This window comes from Coturnix japonica, chromosome 3, assembly GCF_054131305.1.
Source record: "Coturnix japonica strain WE chromosome 3, WE-NBRP24, whole genome shotgun sequence".
Taxonomy (NCBI): Eukaryota; Metazoa; Chordata; class Aves; order Galliformes; family Phasianidae; genus Coturnix; species Coturnix japonica.
The window spans coordinates 6,281,732-6,301,205 of NC_140665.1; the positions used below are offsets into that span (position 1 = coordinate 6,281,732).

General features: G+C 55.8%; 1 protein-coding gene across 10 annotated transcripts; it reads right to left on the reverse strand.

Moving 5' to 3' along the window:
• Positions 1-40: 40 nt before the first annotated feature.
• LOC107310775 (cullin-9-like) lies at positions 41-19,371 on the reverse strand. 10 transcript variants are annotated; one of them, XR_014944337.1, is made up of 41 exons: positions 19,247-19,348; positions 18,332-18,934; positions 17,989-18,143; positions 17,175-17,678; positions 15,611-15,749; positions 14,282-14,472; positions 13,779-14,112; positions 13,461-13,653; positions 13,116-13,323; positions 12,857-13,035; positions 12,562-12,779; positions 12,248-12,482; positions 12,063-12,168; positions 11,759-11,986; positions 11,579-11,669; positions 11,336-11,507; positions 11,111-11,216; positions 10,893-10,988; positions 10,638-10,813; positions 10,256-10,389; positions 10,026-10,187; positions 9,839-9,948; positions 9,579-9,761; positions 9,255-9,403; positions 8,894-9,116; positions 8,637-8,802; positions 8,407-8,552; positions 8,172-8,289; positions 7,564-7,766; positions 7,224-7,483; positions 6,782-7,145; positions 6,339-6,479; positions 5,051-5,215; positions 4,799-4,962; positions 4,385-4,478; positions 3,788-3,862; positions 3,224-3,334; positions 2,436-2,573; positions 1,918-2,051; positions 1,631-1,722; positions 41-984 (listed from the first exon to the last, which is right to left on the reverse strand). XR_014944337.1 is itself a non-coding variant. In XM_015856739.3 (41 exons), exons 2-41 carry the CDS (start codon positions 18,918-18,920, stop codon positions 783-785), a joined length of 7,437 nt encoding a protein of 2,478 aa, XP_015712225.2. In that variant the 5' UTR covers positions 18,921-18,934; positions 19,247-19,371; the 3' UTR covers positions 41-782. The 10 variants fall into 10 exon arrangements, 4 of the variants coding, with proteins under 4 accessions (XP_015712225.2, XP_015712226.2, XP_085398539.1 ...); XR_014944338.1 differs by having other exon boundaries at positions 41-987; XR_014944339.1 differs by having other exon boundaries at positions 2,436-2,677.
• Between the last annotated feature and the right edge of the window lie 103 nt (positions 19,372-19,474).

Consider the following 19,474-nt stretch of genomic DNA (forward strand, 5'->3'; position numbering starts at 1 on the left):
CTCATGTAATGCTCCCTATTGACCACAAGGAGGCCAGTGCTAGGAAAGAAAAGCTTTATTATAAAGAGATTTTTTTCAACCTTGTTCCTCAGGGCTGGGGAGTGTTTTTTTCCCTTTTTGAAAAGATAACATACATTCCATACAACCTCTGTATATTTTCTATAGACGTATGTACATGCATGAGTGTATTTATACACTTCATTGTAGCCCTGCAAACCTGTGCCCGTACTTGTAACAGCCCATCCTGCTTCACAGCAGAGAAGACAGCCCCAAGAAGAGAATAAACAGCGTCCCCTGCAGATGGAGGAATGCACTGAGCCACGTCCATCTGTGGCTCTGGAAGGAACCCCTCCAGCTCCAGCATTTGGCTTTGGCTTGAGTGTTAACACAATGCTGCACAACATTTCCATACAGTGTCGTGCCATAGGACGCGAGATCACTCCAAACAACTGAACTATTAACTCCTTTAACAGGTGATACACAGTCAATTTGGAACCAAACTGACTTTTCTAACTCAACTACATGAGTGTAAATAGTGTGGAAATATAAAGAAGAGATGCTTTTCTGACAAGTGTGACCACAGTAACACAGGCCAGCCATCCAGAGCAACAGTTGTGCATATTAAAGGGGAGTTAAGGAGGAAGCAGCTCCCAAATAATACATCTCTTAATTCTACCTGAAAACTCCTCGCTGTCTTCGAGGAAAGACACAAAAGTAAAAGGGTCAAGGCAGCCTGGAGGCAAGAGACCCAGGCTGGCAGGTTGGATGACAACAGCCCACCTCTAGTCATAGGCATCATCATCATCAAAGTAGGAGTCACAATCAAGGTTATCTGACTCATCATAAAACAGAAAGTTGTCTTCATCCAGGTCATCATCATCATCATCATAGTCTTCCTGCCAGTGTGGCTCATACTCCTCATCTTCAGCCTCACTGCCATCTTCGTTGGTGTTGGGGGACTCACACAAGACGGCACTTTTGGATCTGCTGAAGAGAAGAGTATCAGAGCAGCAACTGTGACCCAGCCCCACTACCCTTGTCCTTCCCACTGCCATCACCTCAGCAACCTCTGCCAAAGCTATGCCTCAGCAGCTATGCAGATATGCCTAGAAGGTGGTGGTAAATGACTTTATCTTCACATACAGCAAAGGGATGTGCCAGCAAGCCACTCATGGACTGCCCAACAAACAGCAGCCAGCAGCTCTGGTGTCTCAGCCTCCTTGGAAGAAATAAAAAACCCTGCCTTACAGCTGAGCCTCTCTTGGCCTATGTGTTCTTCTAAGTGTGTTCTTCTCATCGTTCTCATTCGGGTACCTCCTATATCTCTAACACACCTCTGAAGAAAGACCAGGTGACTCTCTGCAAGAACCCAGGAGAGTCCAGGTAGAGCAACACCCATAACTGGGTCTGCCAGCAATGGAGCTTTCTCAGCCATACCCAAAGAGAAGCCAGTGAAACCTCCACTACACAACTGTTACTTACCTTCTCATTTCAAACCACAATACAGGGCACAAGAAATCAATATATTTCATTAACTATTTTGCATTTCAGCGAGCTCAAGAAAAAACTGGTTACGAGTGTTTCTTCTGCATTCACCACATTTCCTTGTTGCCCTGTGAAGCAAACTCACCCTAAAGAGGCAGGAGCTGAAGAAGGCACATTTGAGAGTTTCACCTTAGTCTGAGCAGGATCTGCCAAAGCCTCAAGTCCAACATGGAAATCCTGCCAGCATGGAAAAACAGCCAGAAGAGAGAGACGATATGTAATGTGAGGTCTATACATTGTACTGCAAACCCCTTCCCAACACCCACACATACTTACAGCACCTCACAATCCATACCCTCAGCTAATCAAGCCTGGCCAAAATCAAACTAGACCAGAGCAAGAAAAGACACCTGTTGACCCCAGGGACTTCACCTGCGTGGAGTGCCAGAGAATTGCAAAGAGACGCTCCTTGATCCGATGCACCAGCTCCAAACCAGTACTGAAATGCTCTGCTTTCAGAAGCCGAAGAGAAGCAGCAAGGTCCTGGTACTGCAGCAGGGTTTCCTCTACAATTTGATATTATTATATATCACATGTGATATATATATATCACACTGCCCCCCATGTTCTTAAGCAGAACACAAGTCTCTGAGCTCATTAACAAGCAAGTCACAGCTACTTAGGTTCCTTGTGCAAATACATTCCTCCTTCAGAAGGAAGCATATTGCTTATTACTGCATCAAAGTGTCCATCTAGCAGCCAAATTGCTTCAATTGACTTCCCCTGAATGACACTGAGAAGTCAGAAACACATTGGGAGACGTGACCAGGTATCTGCGGGGTGCTGGTGTGTATGCTATTGCCCTGCAGCTATGCACTACAGAGCTATCACCCACTGAACCACATATCAGGAACTGCTAGTCGGTACTTTTGAGAGACTGTGGAACTTACCTAGAAGGATCTGCAGAGCATTTGTGTGAAGCTCTAGGCTCTCAGTCTGCTGTTCCACAGTATCGATGCTTTCCGTGTCCTGGTTATAATAGCTGTACACACAGGAGTAGGCCAGCACCTGGAGCAGTACAGACCCTGCTGTTAAGCATTCTGCTTCAGCGTGAGCAAGGTAAGAAGGAGAATCATCAAATTCTTCCAGTCCTCAGCATCAATGGCTGAAAGAAGTCTGGCACATTTCTGATCTGTGGTAACAGCCCAGTAAACCATTATGCCAAGTGACAGCAGTGCCAGGCCACCCAGACCTACTCATACAATTTAAATTGAAAATGAAAGTGTAATTATTTTGAACTTAAGCCTGAAATACCAGATTGTTCCCAACGCACAAAACATCACAAGAACACAGACTGCAAATGCCTAACAAGTGTGACTGACGACCCCAGGTTTCAGGGGAAAGAAAACATTGCAGGTCTATCCTTCTACACATTTGCTGCACAGATCCAGTGGCTGCACTACCAATTCTCCATAATACAGCCAGCAGGGCATGCATTGCTAAGTAAACTTGAGCTGTTTCTTATTATCCAGCCGTGAGAAGCACTGCAGTGGGAACCTAGCTCAGAAAGATGACCACAAGCCTTTCTCATTTTCTACTACTACTGCTACTGCTCCCTTTGAGGTTTTTCTGCCTCCCCTTGTTGGAGGCAAGGTCTTCCTAATGGCATCTTGCCACTTTAAGAAAGGCATAACACACTTCAAAATAAATAAAGCCTAAACTTCTTATCCAATCTTACCTTCCGTGCCTGTTCCAGCACTTTACAGGCATGCAGAACAAAGGTCAAAGTCCTAATTTTTGGTATCTCACTCATGGAAGAAACCTTGCTCCTCAGACTCACAGCAAATTCCTGCAATAACCAAAGGAGAGAAAAAAAGTCAGTTTCAAGCTCCAGAAAATGAATACAAAAAAAACGACCCAGCACCTTTCACACAGATAATTACTGCACACACCAAACTGCATTCAGCTACGGCATCTCTACTGCACTACAGCTTTAATCTTTCACAGCAACTCAGCTCTTGGTAGATTTCAGCTTTCAGCCCTCTTTGCCACTGCTTCCAAATACTACATCAGTCTAAGCAGATGAAACACCACAAGTTACATGTTGTATTTCCACAGATTTTGATAGAAGAAAGCAAACCAGTAACTATCCCTTATGCCAGATCAAGGGTGCCACAACTAGGCATCCTCACTGGGACATGAAGCCTGTTTCTAAATCTCAGGTGAAATGCATTGAGACACAACCGAAATTCACCAGGGCTAGGGCAACAAAGCTTCTGCAAATAAAAAAAGGAGGCCTTACCCTCGCACGATGATGGAAGGTGCATCTCTCATTGAAATCCTGGAAACGCTTCTCCTGCCAAGCTGCTTTACTCACCTGAAAAGACAAGCAGAAGTAACCTGCAACAACTTCACACAGGTGCCAGAACTGCCTGGAAATGGCTACCACTGACATAGGCTTTTACAATATTGTTGGTATTACTGGTAAGTGCTTGAAGTTGAACCCACAGAAAAGGGCAGAAGTGGAGATCACAGAATAGTAGGAGCTGGAAGGGAACTCAAGAAATCCTCAAGTCCAACTCCCTGGTAAAGCAGTTCCCTACAACAGGTCACACAGGTAGGCATCCAGATGGATATTGAGTATCTCCACAGAAGGAGACTCCACCACCTCTCTGGGCAGCCTGTGCCAGTGCTCCATCACCCTTACCATACAGAAGTTCTTCCACATTAGTACAGAACTTCTTATGTTCCATTATTAGGCCATTGTCCCTTGTCCAAACGCTACACAACACCAAGAAGAGCCTTTGCCTCCCACCTCTCTTTAGATATTCAGCCTCTGCCTGAGGCCAGGTGTATCTGAACACAAGCACAAATCACTGGGACAGAGCAAATTACTCACAATAACGGAGCAGTTGTAATAATCCTTATGAGTTGGCCTCCAGGGCTTGAGGCAACGCCAGCAGAAGCCATGATTACACTTGGCACACGTCATACTGCAGGGATGGACAAAAACAATGGGAATTATTCAGTCCGAAAAACTGTTTGAAAACAGTTCCTCCTAGTGCTCCCCTACACCAGAGGGCTGAAGCGTGCAACCCAGCCACTCTAATTCTCTCATTACTATGCACTTCCCTGCAGGTATTTTTTGAAGTTTTGTTGGCAGTAAAAGATGCTTTTTAGAAAGGAAAAAAACACCATGTCTCTAGAAGCAAACAAGGAGAAGAGGCAGCACAACCTAATGCAGCACAGAGCAGCTAACCGTATGTCTTTGCACTTTCCTGTACTAAAGTACCAAACAAGAACAGATACTCACTGCAGGCACCCCTCATTTTTCTCTATCTGAGCTTGGCAGTTTGGACAGTGCTTTGAAATGAGCTTAGCCAGGTGCTTGCTTTGGGCTTCACTTGTCATTCCCTCATAGTAGCCACCATCATCCACCCACTGAGACATGTGGCTGCAGCTAGCAGGGTAATGGGCCTGAAAGGGAGAGACAGTCAACCACACAAGAACAGAAAGGTAAGTGCCAAACCCAAGCAGCAAAGCCCAAGATTCAGTTCAGCCTCACCTCTGGGAAGTTACAGTTGAAACAAGATATCCAGGAGCACTTGGAACAGGCTGCCTCATAACCAAGTCCATCCTTTAGGAGGATCTGATCACAGCCCTGAGGGTTGGTGCACCATGTCATGTTAGAACAACACTCCACGTAGCATCTAAGGAGGGCATTTTCATACTGTAAGGAGAAGTCAGAGAGGAGATTTAAGGCAGAGGACCCGTACGGCTAGGCCCTACGCCTGGGGTCTGGTACCTCTAGGCTCTACACCCACCTCAACAACTGCTTGCAACAGAAAAGCACTGAGCCTGTTTGGTCTTTTGTACCCTTTGTGTCTCTACCCCACACCTCATCTCAAATCTGGACATTATTTTATAGAAACACAGAACAGCTAAGAACTGGAAGGCATCTCTGGAGATAAAAACTCTTGTGTTAGCAAGAGTGCAGGAAGCAGGCAAGAAATGGGATTTCTCACAGCTATCGGTACTGGTGTCACAAGTGGACACTAGCAACTGCTTGAGCTTCCAAGTATAAGACAAACATTAACAGACCAGAAGTGCAGTCCACAGGCCATCAGGACAGTCAGTTATACAATTGTACAGTTATACAGTCAATAGGTAAACAGAGGTTATACAGATGTTTTGTACAAAAGATTATAGTGATAGAAGGACAAAGGGAAAATGCTCACCAATGTTGAAGTTTTGCAGTAAACTCCACAAAGGAGCAATCTCTGAAGAAAGAGACCCTGCCTTAGTGGCAGTCAGATCTGGGAGAGGTGGAGCCAAGCCCCACCCCTTCCAGTCACACAGCTGAATTACCTTCAGTTGTGCTCCCACAGCTGACTCACTGACTCATTAACTCAGGTGGTTAATCAGAGGTTCAGGCTGTGATCAACAGTTTCCCATACAGATACATTGAATAAAATGGATTTTGATACCCTTGCCCATTTTGGTTTCCAGTTTGCAAGGCTGAAGTGAAATGATAAGAGAGCAGCCTTTGTGACTACTGTTCATTTCTCTATCTGACTCTTCACACAGGATTCTAAAGGCAGTCATGCAACAGCCAGAACTCTGCCACTAGGTGGGGAAGGGACTCAACTCTAAGCAGTAATTAAAAACTGAAAGAAGAGAGGGGGGGAAAAAAAAGTGACACGAGCATCAGAATGAGCAGCACCTACTGCTTCTGATAACTGTGTAAACCAGTCTTAACTATGGGATGGAAAAAAGTAGCAGCAAAATTATCTGCTAGCAACGACCAAAATATATGGCTTGGATACCCAGTAACCACCTCTCCTAAACCTCACCTTGGCTATAACCTCCTTGGAGGAAACAATGGAACAGATGAATGCTGGGGTTGGCTGTGCACGGCACTCAGAGATGGGACAGGTGCAGCTGAGAACCATGTTCTGTTCAATGCGGGTTGTGAGATACTCATTCCAGCAAGGCTGTGAAAATAGAGGAGAGATTAGAGCTAGACAGGAGCTACACACTTGGGTCATGTGATGGAGAAATCCCAGCCCAGGAGCCCACCCCAGCCAGCAGAGGGCACATGGAACCATCACCAAATACGCAAAAGCACAAGAATGGAACAGACCGATTCTGAGCTGAAGGATCACAACAAACAAGGAAACTACCAAGTATGAGCTCTGAAAATCATTCAATAGCAGCTTCGGAGAAGGAACAGCTGCTTCAACTAGACAGCAGCAATCCCTGCCAAATTACAAGAGCTAAAGACTAAGATCTTCACCTTGCAGCAGTAGTGCATGCAGCAGAGGGTGGGTGGCTTCTCAGTGGGACACAGCTGGTTCACACAGACTGGGCAGTGGGTTCGTGGGCTTGGAGGGCGCTGGGCATTTTCCACATGGAGCCCAGAGGAGATGAGCAGAGACTCACAGTCCTCTACATAACACTGGATCAGGAAATCCACATTCCACCTGCAGTGCATTAGGAGGTGTCGAGCAACATCCTCTGGGATGCTCAGGGTATCCTGGACCTGTTGTACAGTCTGGTTCATGAGCAGCTTTGCTTCCTCCAGACTAAGCGTGTGCCCCATTGGCACTTGCAACACTGCCAGCAGAAACTCCTCTGATCTTTCTATGCTGGGAGTCAACCTAAAATGGAACAACTCGTCACATTTGTACAACGTGGAGAAGCACAATTCCTCAATACCAGGTGAAATGCATCCCTACCAATTCAGACGATCTGTGCTGTTCTCATCCAAAGAAGAGTCTGGCAGTCTTCTTTGGAAAGCCATCTGTGCCTGGCCTCCAAGAGGTGATGTGCATTCAGCAGAAACGTACTCCAAGACATGAGGCCTCTCACCCTGGCGCCGGAGGTAGCCCTGGTTCAGCAGGTGTAGGACACAGGACAGCACGTCCACACTGTGACAGCAGAAGCTCAGGAACTGCAGGCCCGGTCCCAGCTCACCCTTCTCACAGGCACTGATCACCTGCAACACCACACGAGCACATCACTCTTCACTCAATGCCCAGCAGCCCTTCTCTGCCCCCAGACCTTCAGCCTCCATACCTTAAACACCAGGTTGTCGATGTGCAGCTGCTTTTCCGCCTTGAGGATGCGGGTGATGAGGCAGCACAGGACGTTCCTCTTCTTCTCCAAGGCGCTGCCCTCAGCCCTCTCTGCCCGCAGGTACCTCTGCCGGGGCAGCAGCCTCAGGTGGCGGCCAGAGGCCTGGGCCAGGGCCGCCCGGTTCAGCCGCAGGGCACCTGGAGCTGCATCCGGCCCACGGTCAGCCAGGCCCTGAGCTGGTCCCTGAAGGAGCCCCAGGAGGCCTGTGTGGCTGCTGGAACCAGCCTGGGGCCTCCTGCTGCTGCCTCTGTAGCTCTCACCCTGATCCCTGTCCCTCCACAAAGCCTCAAGCCCATCGCACACACCCAACACCCTGCAAAGACCTCAGACCCAGCCAACCTCAGACATTGGGCCCCCACACACCATTCCCAAACCCCACAATCAGTCTCTGCCTCCAGTTTCCTGCCCTAATCTCACGCCCAGACCCAGGTGTCAGCAGCCAGATGCACCAAGCCCAATTACTTACATCCCAAACTCCCACTTCCCCACCCAGCACCACAAGGAGCCAGGCCAGCACTGCCCCAGGGGGACCCCAGCCCCACACTCACCCCCCTGCGTGCAGCTCTGCACCAGGATGCCATCACCGTGGGTCAGCGGGGCCAGGGCCTGGTGCACCAGCTCTGCAGGGAGCCCCGTCGCCTGCAGCAGGGCGTCCACCGCCACCTCCTGCAGAGGGATGGAGGGCAACGAGCGGGCAGGAACATCCCCGCCCCAAGGAGCAGCAGAACCCCCCCAGAAGGCGCCGGCAGCCACGGCCCTCCGGCCCCACGGCCCGGCTCCTACCTCAGCGCTGTTGAAGCGCAGCAGGACGAACATCTGCAGCGTGGACACGTGCAGGACGCAGTCTCCGAATCGCAGCTCGGCGCGGCCCAGCCACGTCCACTGCAGCCGCCGGGGCCTCGCGCACACCCAGCCCGGACGGCTCTGGCCTGCCAGGGCAGCGTCAGCCTCGCGGCCGCTCCCAATGCCCCCACACCGCCGGCCCAGAGCCCCGACCCCAGCGCCGCACTCACTGTGCTGCCAAAAGGCCGCGAACTCATCCAGCGGGGAGCTCAGCGCCGCCGGGAACAACCTGCGGGGCTCCTGCACGTAGCACAGCGGGGACACGGGCCAGCAGCGCGGGGACAGCACCAGCACCTCCACCTCCGGCACATCTGCCGCAGGGGCCTCCCCCGGAGCCTGGACGCAGGGACAGAGGGCGGCTCAGGACGGGCCCAGGACCCTGCTGGTAACGGTACGGCCCCGACCCCCATCCCTCCCTGCCCCTCACCTCGGCCTCGGGGCTCTCCGTGCCCAGGCCCCGCTCCAGCAGCCGCCGGTCCCGCTCCTGCAGCCGGAAGAGGCGGAAGTGCCGCCGCAGCTCCTCGGACTCCACCAGGTCGCTCAGCATCTCCTGGGGGAAGCGGCGGGGGAAGCACAGCCCCATCTGCTCCACCACGGCCCCTTCCAGCCAGGACGGCCCCTGTGCCAGCAGCCGGTCCCCCAGGTACAGCCTGACACAGCCGCACGTCAGGGCCGCCTCGGCCCCGTGGACAACGGCCCTGCCACCACCGGGACGGGCCCCGCAGAGCCACGGAGCCCCGGGCCCATGAGCCCTTCCCTCCCCAGGGCACGGCAGGGGCAGAACTCACCGGTAGAAGTGCTCGAAGGTGTGGGCGAACTCCAGGCCGCCGAAGACCACGAAGGGCTCCAGGATCTGCTGCAGCTGCCCTGTGCTGCCCACGGCCCCGTGCAGCTCCTGCACCTTCCTGTCCAGGTAGCGGGCAAACCGCTCGCTCACCTGCAGAGGAATGGCACAGCGGTGTGGGACGGGGCGGCCGCAGGGGGACAGGGCACGGGCAGGAGCCCCGGGGCATCAGAAGGGGAGATGTGACCCGGCCCAGGCAGGGAGCACAGCAGGGCTGTGTTCCCACAGCTGGGCATCCACAAGGGCCATGCTGGGCCGCTGGACTCACGTGCAGGGCGGTCAGGAAGGAGAGCTGCAGCAGAGCCCCAGCAAAGCCCTGGCCCAGAGCTGCCACAAAGGCGGCCTGCTGCCCAAAGAGCTCCTCTGTGGCACCACGCAGGCGCCGGTACAGCACACAGTACTGCTCCACCATGTCCAGTGCCTGCCCCGACACCTCCAGGAACCGCTGCACCTGTGGGCACAGCCCAGAGTTCAGCCTGCAGTGGGACCGCAGTGGGCCCCGCTGGCACTGACCGCCCCGCACCCTACCTGCTGCTGCACCACGCCACGCCAGCACCGCACCATGTCCCACAGGCCTCCAGACTTCACTGCCACCACCACCCGGGCTGGTGTCTCCTTCTTCCTGCCCTCCTTCCCACCTGCCAAGGCACGGCCGAGGCTCAGCCCCTCATGTTGCCCCTCGCCTGGCCCCGCAGGAAGGCAGCCCTGCACTCACCCACAGCTCCCTCCTCCTCTGGTTCCACACCACCCGGGTCCACGTGCACCAGGAGCTGGGTCAGGCGCCGCACACAGGAACCAAAAGCGTCGCTGCGGGGCGGCTCTGTGCTCCCCAGGTACTCACCCAGCAGCCAGGCCAGAGGGCTGATGCCGCTGGGGTCTGACAGGATGCAGAGACTCAAGGGGGGCCTCGGGCACCACAGGGAGGGCCCAGGATGACAGTGGTACCTGGGCTGGTGATGCTCTGCACCACGGGGGTCACCAGGGCCTCCCAACACGTCCTGCCCAGGGCTCGGGCCACCTCGTCATCAGGAAGGAAGCGGTCAGTGAAGTCTTGCTCGTGCTGTAATGCCCCGTTCAACCTGCAACAGTAAGTGGGCAGCACGGTATGGCAGCAAGCATCCACCAACTGCACACGGAACCACCTCGCCAGTCAGGGGGCAACAGGCATCACTCCTGGCCCTGCCCCTCACCAGGAAGGACACTGCTGCAGCCCCACTCCTCCCAGGGCAGGACTCAGCCTCTGCCACCTTTCCCTCTTGGGCTGACAGCAGCACCCCTGCTGCCTCGGGACCCCAGGGACAGATGGCACAGCCCACACGCCACTCACTTGCCAAAGAGCTGCAGCAGCTGCCCCCAATCCTGGTGGATCTCCTGGCACCAGGCGTGTGCTCGAGCACTACAGAAGAGGAACGTGCGCCGGCACAGCTGCTCCTTGAAGATGGGCCAGAAGGTGGGCTTGGGCCCCAGCACTTCAATGCCACGCACACGCGTGTCGATGCCCCCCTGCAGGAAAGTGCAACCCTGAGCTCTGTGTCCATCCCCAATGTCCGCTGCCATGGCCCGGGCTGGCCACAGCTCCCACCTGCTGGCACCGCTTCACCCGGATCTGGATGATGGGCCAGAAGCGCGTCATGTTCTCCAGCAGCACCACCCTGCTGGCTGAGGGCAGGACGGTCACCTGCAGGCAGATGGGAGCTCTCAGTGTGGGCAGTGAGAGCAGACACCCACACGTGCCCGGTCAGCCCCGGTGCAGCCATGGCCAGGATTGCCCCATGGCCCAGCAGCACTGGTGCAACTCACTGCGTTCAGCTCCGTCCGGACGTCGGCGGGGCTGTCTCCCCCAAGCACCACCACGCGGGCTGGCATGTAGCTCGAGTCCTCGCTGGCCACCAGCATGCTCAACTCCCTGCATGGCAAACACGGCACTGCCCTGCAGCTCCCATCCACATCCAGCAACCCCAGCATGGGGCCACAGGTACAGCGTGCGTGAAGCCCCGCAGCCATCTCCTCCCCGCACAGCCCTACCGGACCACCACCCCGCACTGCATGTGGATGGTGATGTAGTGCGAGCCGGTGCTGCCGTTCGACTCCCAGTAGGTCTTGGGGTTCCTGTCCGTCAGCTTGCTGGCGCGGTGCGGGTTGGAGGAGACCTGCACCTTTTCCCAGCACTTGTCCTCCTTAACGTCCACGCTGGGGCCTGCAGGGAGAGCACACACAGCCTCCAGCTGCTGCTGGGACACGGGGCCCGGCTCCCACTCCTGCACTCACCTCGGCACAGGTTGCGCAGAAAGACGTCAAAGAAAGGGATGCTGATGGGCCGCTGGCTGCGGCGGTGCTCCTCAATCTGCCCCAGCACCACCTGGGGATGGGGACGGACCCACGCAGTCAGTGGGGGCCTCATCCTTCTCCCCAAGTCCCCAGGCAGGGTAGTTCAGACACCCAGCCCACCTGGATGCAGCCTGCCAAGATGCTGCCCGTCAGCTTCCTGTAGAGCGCGGCGTGCCTCTCACAGTCGCTCACCAGCTCCAGCAGGGATGGTGCCAGCGGCAGGGCCGGGCTGTGCTTGTCCAGGGCTTTGGCCACAGCCTCACGGGCGCCTGCACTGCACATCCCCACGGCGCAGTCTTTGCTGGCGGTAGCCAGGCGGTGCAAGAAGCCCACCGCCTCCTGCACCACCTGCGGGGACATGGCCCTCAGCCGGTGGCACGCAGCACAGCCCTCCCTGCCCCCAGGAGCACCAAGGCCCTCTCACCTCGCGGTCGCTGCTGTGGGCGCTCAGGAAGGACAGGCACGGCTCCACACACTCATGCCAGGGCAGCGCGTCCTCCTGATAACCGTCCAGGAACACACTCAGGATCCTGCACGACAGATGGAGCCGCTCAGCCTGGGCCATAAGGCAGCCGTGCCCCGAGCCCCCACGCTCTGACCAAGCCCCACCTGAAGATTCGCAGCCCCATGGCCTTCTCTGCCCCTGGCAGCTCGAGGCTGCGCAGCAGTGGACGGAAGCATTGGTGCTCCTGCAGCTGCCGGGATACCTCACTGGCAGGAACGGCAGCCATGCTGCAGAGCTGCCGTTCCAGGGCCACCACCACGTCCTCAGGCAGCACGCCGTCCCACAAGCCGCCTGCAGGAGCCCGTGTCTCCCTCGCCTCCGTCAGCAGAGCCTCAGCACCTGCGAGACAGGCAGTGAAGGACGAGATCCTCAGCCCCTACCTGCGAGGCTGTGGCACAAAGGGCCACCCGCACAGTACCTGGCATCTCAGGGCCATAGGGCAGCTGGTGCTCTGCCAGGTGGTTGATGACGCTGAGGGCCAGCATGGCGTTGGGGCAACCGGAGTCCCGTCCAGCCTGCCAGCAGCTCTGCAGTACCACAGGGAGATCACAGCCCACCAGCTGCTCTGCCAGGACCCGGTGCCCATCCACCAGCATCCTCACCACCAGCAGCCCGTTCTGCACGCCCGAGGAGCCCCTGCGGTTATGCAGCCGTGTGGGCACCTTCCTCCCCAGGTGCAGAGCTCCCCAGGACCCACACAGCTCCATCCCTACCCTGGCACGGCCTGCATGGCACGGATGGCAGCGGGGATGGCACCCAGCAGGCCAGGTGAGCCCTCGCCGCAGGCAGAGCCGATGCTGGCAAAGATCTCCCGCATCATCTGTGCGTCGGCATGGCTCAGCAGTGAAGCCTTCCGGCTGCCACCTCCAGCTCCCACCAGCACCTTCAGGGCCTGCGTAGCCCGCAGAGGCTCAGGGGATGGTGGGATCCAAAGCGGGCCCCGCCAACCCCCAAGCTCCCACACGCACTCACCGCCAGGCCAGCCTGCTGCACCAGGGCAGAGGCCGCGTGCTGCCGCATGCAGGCCAGCACCGCCCGCACACCGCCCTCAGTGCCGAAGGGCACACTCCAGGCACAGCTCTTCATCAGCAGGGCCACCAGCCGCAGCGCCAGCGCTGCCGGGTACAACTTGGCTTCCTCGACGCCCAGCAGCTCCACCAGCGCCTTCACCAGCTTCTCCCTGCGAGGCCGAGGGCAGCTCAGGAACGGCACCTTCACCTGCCCACGTGGCCACACTGAGCTCAGATTGCCCCATGTCAGCCCACGTGGGGCACAGAGACGCAAGAGCCGCTCCTCTCACACCACTCAGCCCCACACCTGGTCTCTGGCCCACCCTGGGCCTTGCCGCTGTGCTGCTCCTGCTCTGGGGCCTCCTCCAGCACCTTCACCACATGCCGCAGCCCGGCCACGCGCAGCTCTGCCTCGCAGTCACCACGCAGGATCGCATCCACCACGCGCTGCACCTCGGCCAGGCAGCCGCCCTCACTCATGTCCTCACAGCCGCCCCACGCTGCAGGAGGGAGGGAGGCCGGGACATCGCCAGCAGCACCCGCAGCAGCTCCCAGAGATGGGCCCACAGCCCCACACTCCCCGGCCGCCTCCAGCACCCGCAGCCTCCCTCCGTCGGGCCCTCACCTTCGCTCTGTTCTGCGAAGCGCAGCCCTTCCCTCTCCAGGAGCTCACAGAACAGCTGGGAATCCGACCTGAAGGCCGTGGCTGCACACAGCTCTTCTTTGGCCACCTCAGCCGGCACAGCTCTGTGCTCGTGGCCTTCTGAGGACACTGTGGCTCTGCCCCCGCCGCGCCGCTCGGCCCCACTCCCCAGCAAGTACTTGGCATAGACACAGGAGCTGCGCAGCTCGCTCTGAGCGCTGCCCTGAAGCCGCTTCTCCAGGGCCCGCAGCACTTTCTGGGCCGGCTCCACAGGGACTGGCAGCTGCAGCAGCGCGTCCTCAGCCAGCTCCGACAGCTGCGTGGATGGGGACACGTCAGCCCACACGGACACACCATGGACCCCACAGCCCTGAGGCAGCCTGGGCCCAGCCACACAGAGGTGCTGCACCGGCACAGAGCCCCAGACCCTTCCCAGCACCACAAGCCCCCTCCCTGAGGCTTCCCCGTGCCGCACTGACCCATACCTCCTCAGTGTGCTCCTGCCGGATGAGTCGGACCATCTCCTCCTGCTCCTGCACTTCCAGCTTCTTCACAAAGAAGAGCAGCTCCCACCACTCAGCGCGGCTCAGGGTCACTGCAACTCTGCTCGGCTGCTCCCCCAGGTAAGGCAGCGAGTACAGCCCCCCAGGCGGCTTGGAGAAAAGTGGCTGTGCAGCTGCAGGACAGCAGAGAGAGGAAAGGCACCGTCAGCACCACCAGCTCCCTCGGCAGAGCCATCCTCTGCTGCACAGCCCTCATCCCACAGCAGGAGCTTGTGAGGACCTCCCTGACCCCACCCCAATGCGGGACAGGGAGATGACAGGAGGGAAGCAACAGGCAGAGAGTGTGCTGGGAGCAGAGCCCAGCAGTGGGGCAGGTGGGGAATGCAGTCTTCTCTGAAGCCTCTCAGGGCTGCAGAGCAGAAGCCCATGGACTATAGGGGCACCTCAAGCTCACTGTTCTGCCAAACACAGAACTGAAATAGAGCACACACTTCTACCAAAGCTTGAGTGATGGAGAAAAAAAATGTAACCAACTTCATTTTAATTCAGCCAGTTCAAATTGAAATGCAGCTAGTCTTTAGTTATGAGAGTCAGAAGTCAATAAAATAGCCACTGGCACCAAGAATGTTTTAGAAGTGGATCATTAGCTAATGCTATCATGTATATCAACTCTTGCAGCAGTTAAATCCAAACTGCTAGCCCGATCAAACGATCGAGGGCTTAATGAAAGAGTTACTTCATCAAGATCCCCAGCCAGAATCACATCAGATGTGAGCAAGGAGGAGGTACCTGAAGTATGGATTCACCCTTTCATCCTCACCCAGAGCAAGGACAAAATCAAAGGATCCCAATCCCAGGAGATTCTACAGTCTTCTGCAATAAGTGCATTTCACACTCATCTTTCCCAAAGCTGACTGTCATGAAGTCAAACATGAAGTTGGCATGTTAATGCTTTCAAAAGTCCATCTCTCTTATCTAAGCGGACCTGAAGGTCTCTAAGGCAGCCTCACGCCTCAGTCTACACCCTTATTTCAGTAGCTTATTTAGCTAACTCTAACATACATTTTTTGATAGCTTAAATCAGATTTTATACTCTTTATTGTATCATGACAGAAGTCTAGGATTCAAAAGTACTACAAGCAGCCACATGCGACTACTTAAAGAGCTCTGGACAACCAAGCTTATAAAGCTTACTAAATTCAGCCTCCTAAAGAAAAACAGACCTAGCCATATAAAGCTCACCACTGAAAAATGTGCCACAGCAGAATCAAAAAGATGATACAGAAACACACATGCAGCGCAAAACCTCACCTTCGTCTAGATTAAAGCCCTCTATCAGATTACACTCTTTCTCCAGACCGCCAGGATCATCCCACTCCTCTCCAAAGCCAATAATCTCCAACATGTGCCATTGCATCCAGTAGGTCTGACCTGTTGACTGCCACAAAACCTAGAGGTGAAACAGATTAGGTGGTCAGATTTGCTCACTCATTCATGTTCGTTCTGCTGCTGGGAAGTCAGAAAGTTCAGATGCTGATAGACTTCAAGAAATCCCCAAATGGAAGGAAACTGAGTTAGGCCATACACACAGCACCAATTAGCCTTCAAGAAGTCCCTGACCCAAACCTGCAATACATCAAACTGTCCCAAAGGAGTTATATAAAGCCTAGGTCTGAAGGACAAGAAACTACAATAAAACTCTACACAACACTGCATCCAGAATGCGGAGGGGTAAAGAAAGCAACAGAAACCAAAGCAGAGGAGAGATGACAGACTTGTGAGAGGCTGGCCCCAATGAAAAATGCACCTAAGTTTGCATTTGGCACACAGAAGGCTGACAACAAGACAGGAAAGCTGGCAATACAAAGCAAATATGAGACACAAGACAACAAGTTTCTGAGAGGAACAGAGAAATAAATCAAGTTTTCCTTCCATAAGAGAATGACAGCAAAGGTCCAGGACAACAACTTAGAAACGACATTACAAAGATGATTTTGAGATGCCTGACCCCCGATGTCTCCCCATGGAAAGAAAATCCTCAGAGAGTTTGAATCAGAAACTTCTCACTTAACTCTGGGAGTCTGCTGCAGACACACACATAGGTATGAGCACACAGAACAGGATAAAGATGGATATCCCCACAGGCTACACCACTGCAAGATATCAATTTCCTAGAGATTGATGGGCAAGCAGTACTTATAGAGGCTGAAATCATGGACGTGAAAATGTAAATGCTAAAAAACTTCTTCACTGAATGTTGATTACCTTTCAGATCTAGTTTTGCCAGTAACACAAGCCTTAGAAAAGGCTTTAGCTGAATGCAAAGCAATTGCAAAAACAAACAAAGCAATCAACCAACATAAAATAAGCAATGGGAGGTTCATTCAGCTTAATCAGGTAGAAAAATAAACAAAAGGGGGAACTGGTGGGCCAAATGGAGTAAGTGCAGTAGAATTCACTTCAGCACAACAGTGAATAAAGATTTCTCTGAAAGATATTTCCTTTGGCTATCTCCTTATGGATGGCACTGTTAAAGGCATTACAGAGCAGGTTTACCATCCCCTATAAAATAAAACAAGACGCAAAGCAGTTATTGAGTACAGGGGACCCACAATGAAAAAATCATCTCTGCATGGTCCAAAACTGAGGACATGTTTTGCTGGAATATATGTGAACAGGAGAAAGTAAAGCAACAGGGGGAAGAGGGACTCAGATCTGGAAGGTGACACAACTGAAAGTGAAGCAAGATGCCAAGTAATCTGCCAGAAGGCACAGCTGGGAAGGACTGCTGTTATTCAGAGACATTATCAAGTGATCAGGCCACCTGTTACTCCCCTCTGCCATCCCAGCCAGAATTCTTCCACTAGTGACCTACCTGTGCCGTGCGCATCTTATAACAGCTCTGAAGAAACTTGCCCTCATCCCCAGCTCTAACATCACCACAGTCCTCCAGCATGCGCACCCGCATGCCATGCACCAGGTTTGCCTTCAAATACTCCACGTAGCCATTCTGGTCAGCAAAGTCTGATGGGGTCAAGAAGGCACAATTTTGCTTTTTCTGGCAACCATAGTTTGAAGAGAGCACAGGCACTCGGTTGGCAATGCAGGCTGGGGTTGTAGGCTGGAAGATGGAGCGGGTGGTGCGAGGCTTTGTCTCCTGCTGGGCCGGTGGCTCTGGCTTGTGGCTGTGGTCCCAGCCCATGACGCGCACCAGCTCCAAGATGAGGTTTGCCATAGCCATGCTGAACTCAAACTCCTGCTTTACACGGCTGCTCTCCTGCCACTCCTTGCTCTGCTCCTTGCCGCCGCTCAGCTTGTCCAGCAGAGAAGTGACGCACAGGTAGCGCTTCACCAGGGCAAACAGCTGCTTCCCGGGGATCTGCAACAGGCAGCACTGTCAGACTGCAGCTGGACGAGCAGCTCACGCCCTCACCAGCCCATCCATGGCTCTGCAATGGCTGCGTACCAGCAGGCAGCAACACAGCCCCCCTCGGCCCATCCTGCCCACAGGCAGGCTCTCCTCCTGCTTCCTCACCACACCAGACCCTGTGCCAGCCCTCGCAATACCAGGTCCTGCTCAGCTGCCTACTGTCAACTACCCTTCTATCTCCAGCAAGCAGGACACCAGCCAGCTCTAGGGCCCCACTCTCATTTCTGCCCATTCCAGAACTGGCAGGCCTTGACACTACCTGGGGGAGATGGATCCCCTCAAAGGACACGCAGTGCTCCTCAGAGGACATCATCTCAGCAAACAGCTCCAGCAAGGTGTAACGGCCGTCAAAGTCCACGTGCTGCTCAATGCCATCCTGCTGGCTCAGAGACAGAAGGATATAGGCCCGAATCCCTGTAACAATAAAAGAGACCATTCAGGTACCCTAATGAGCACTCTGATACCATCCTCCTTGCATCAGACAGACCTTGGAAGATCAGCAGGGCAGAGGAGCGGCTCCAGGCCAGTGACAGCACGGAGCCACCAGCCCCGCTCGGCCCCGCTGCTCCCAAAGGCCCGGCGCCCTGCGCAGCAGCCCCCACCTGCGTCGTGCAGAGCCAGAGCCCTCAGCATCTCCGCGGCGCCGCGGCAGATCGGCTTCTCCCGGTGGCACAGCATCTCCGTCAGCAGCTCCAGGGCTCCCGTCTCCTTGAAGGCGCCCGCCAGCGCGCCGATGCCGGCGTAGGCGCTCAGCACGCGGACGGTGTGGAGGACGGAGGCCGCGGGGGTCCCGCCGCCGGCCAGCTGCCGCCCGGCTCGCCGCACCAGGCTCCCGACGTCGGCCTTCATCTCCAGCAGCGAGGCCTCGTCCGGCGGCGCGGGCGGCGGGCCGGGCGCCCTCTCCTCCTTCGCCCGCGGCCCCGCCCGCTCCCCCCCGCCCAGCAGCGCCGGGCAGCCGGCGCGGACCTCCTCCGCCGACAGCCACGTGGCCACGCTCTCCGAGCGGAGCCCCGCGGAGGAGCCGCCGCCGCCTCCCGCCGCCCGCTCCTCCGCGCCGACCACGCGCCACCGCACCAGGTACTCCGGGGCGCCGTCGGGGCCGCGCCGCTGCCGCAGCAGCTCGTGCGGGTAGGCCTGCAGCTGCGGGCCCAGCTGCACCAGCAGCCCGCCCTCCTGCCCGTCCTTCACCATCGTGCCGGACGGCGCTAAGGGAACAGAAGGGAGCGGGTCAGCATCTCCCAGCGACACCCTGCACAAATCACTGCTCCTGCACTCCTGCTTTCGCCCTTGTTATTCAATGTCTGAGCGCTGACTGCAAGGTCACGCAGAGCTCAAGGCTTCATGCAGACGCTGCCTCTCGCTGTCGCACTGGAACCAACAAGAGCCACCTACACACGTTGCTCCCCATCACCGCACACCTTCCCTCGCTCTCCCCGCCCTTCCCGGAGCAGCCCGATGCCCGCAGGCCGCTCTGCTCACCACGCGGCCCAGCTCCGCCTCCGGGCCGCCCCGCTCACCTCCGCCCGCCGCTCCGGCTCCGGGCCTGGCCCCACCGAGACCAGAGGGACGGATCAGAGCCGCTTCCGTGTCCGGCAATGCTCCGCCAGGCGCCTGCGCGATGCCGCCGGGCGGGGCGGGGATGGCACCGCCTGCAGCCGGGGCTGGGCAGTAGGGGGCTGTACGATAGTAGAAGGGCTGTGGAGTAGGGGGCTGTACAATAGGGGGCTGTACAGTAGAAGGGCTGT

Bases quoted from the DNA above. Each gene is read 5' to 3' on its own strand.
- LOC107310775 (XM_015856739.3), bottom strand. From the start codon at position 18,920: ATGGTGAAGGACGGGCAGGAGGGCGGGCTGCTGGTGCAGCTGGGCCCG. The intron at 11,508-11,578 runs GTGAGTGCAGGA...CTCTCCCTGCAG, and splicing joins TCTGCGCAACCTGTGCCGAG to GCCCCAGCGTGGACGTTAAG. The intron at 7,767-8,171 runs GTGAGTGTGGGG...GGCCGGATGCAG, and splicing joins GCAGAGCTGCACGCAGGGGG to CTCCAGGTGCCCTGCGGCTG.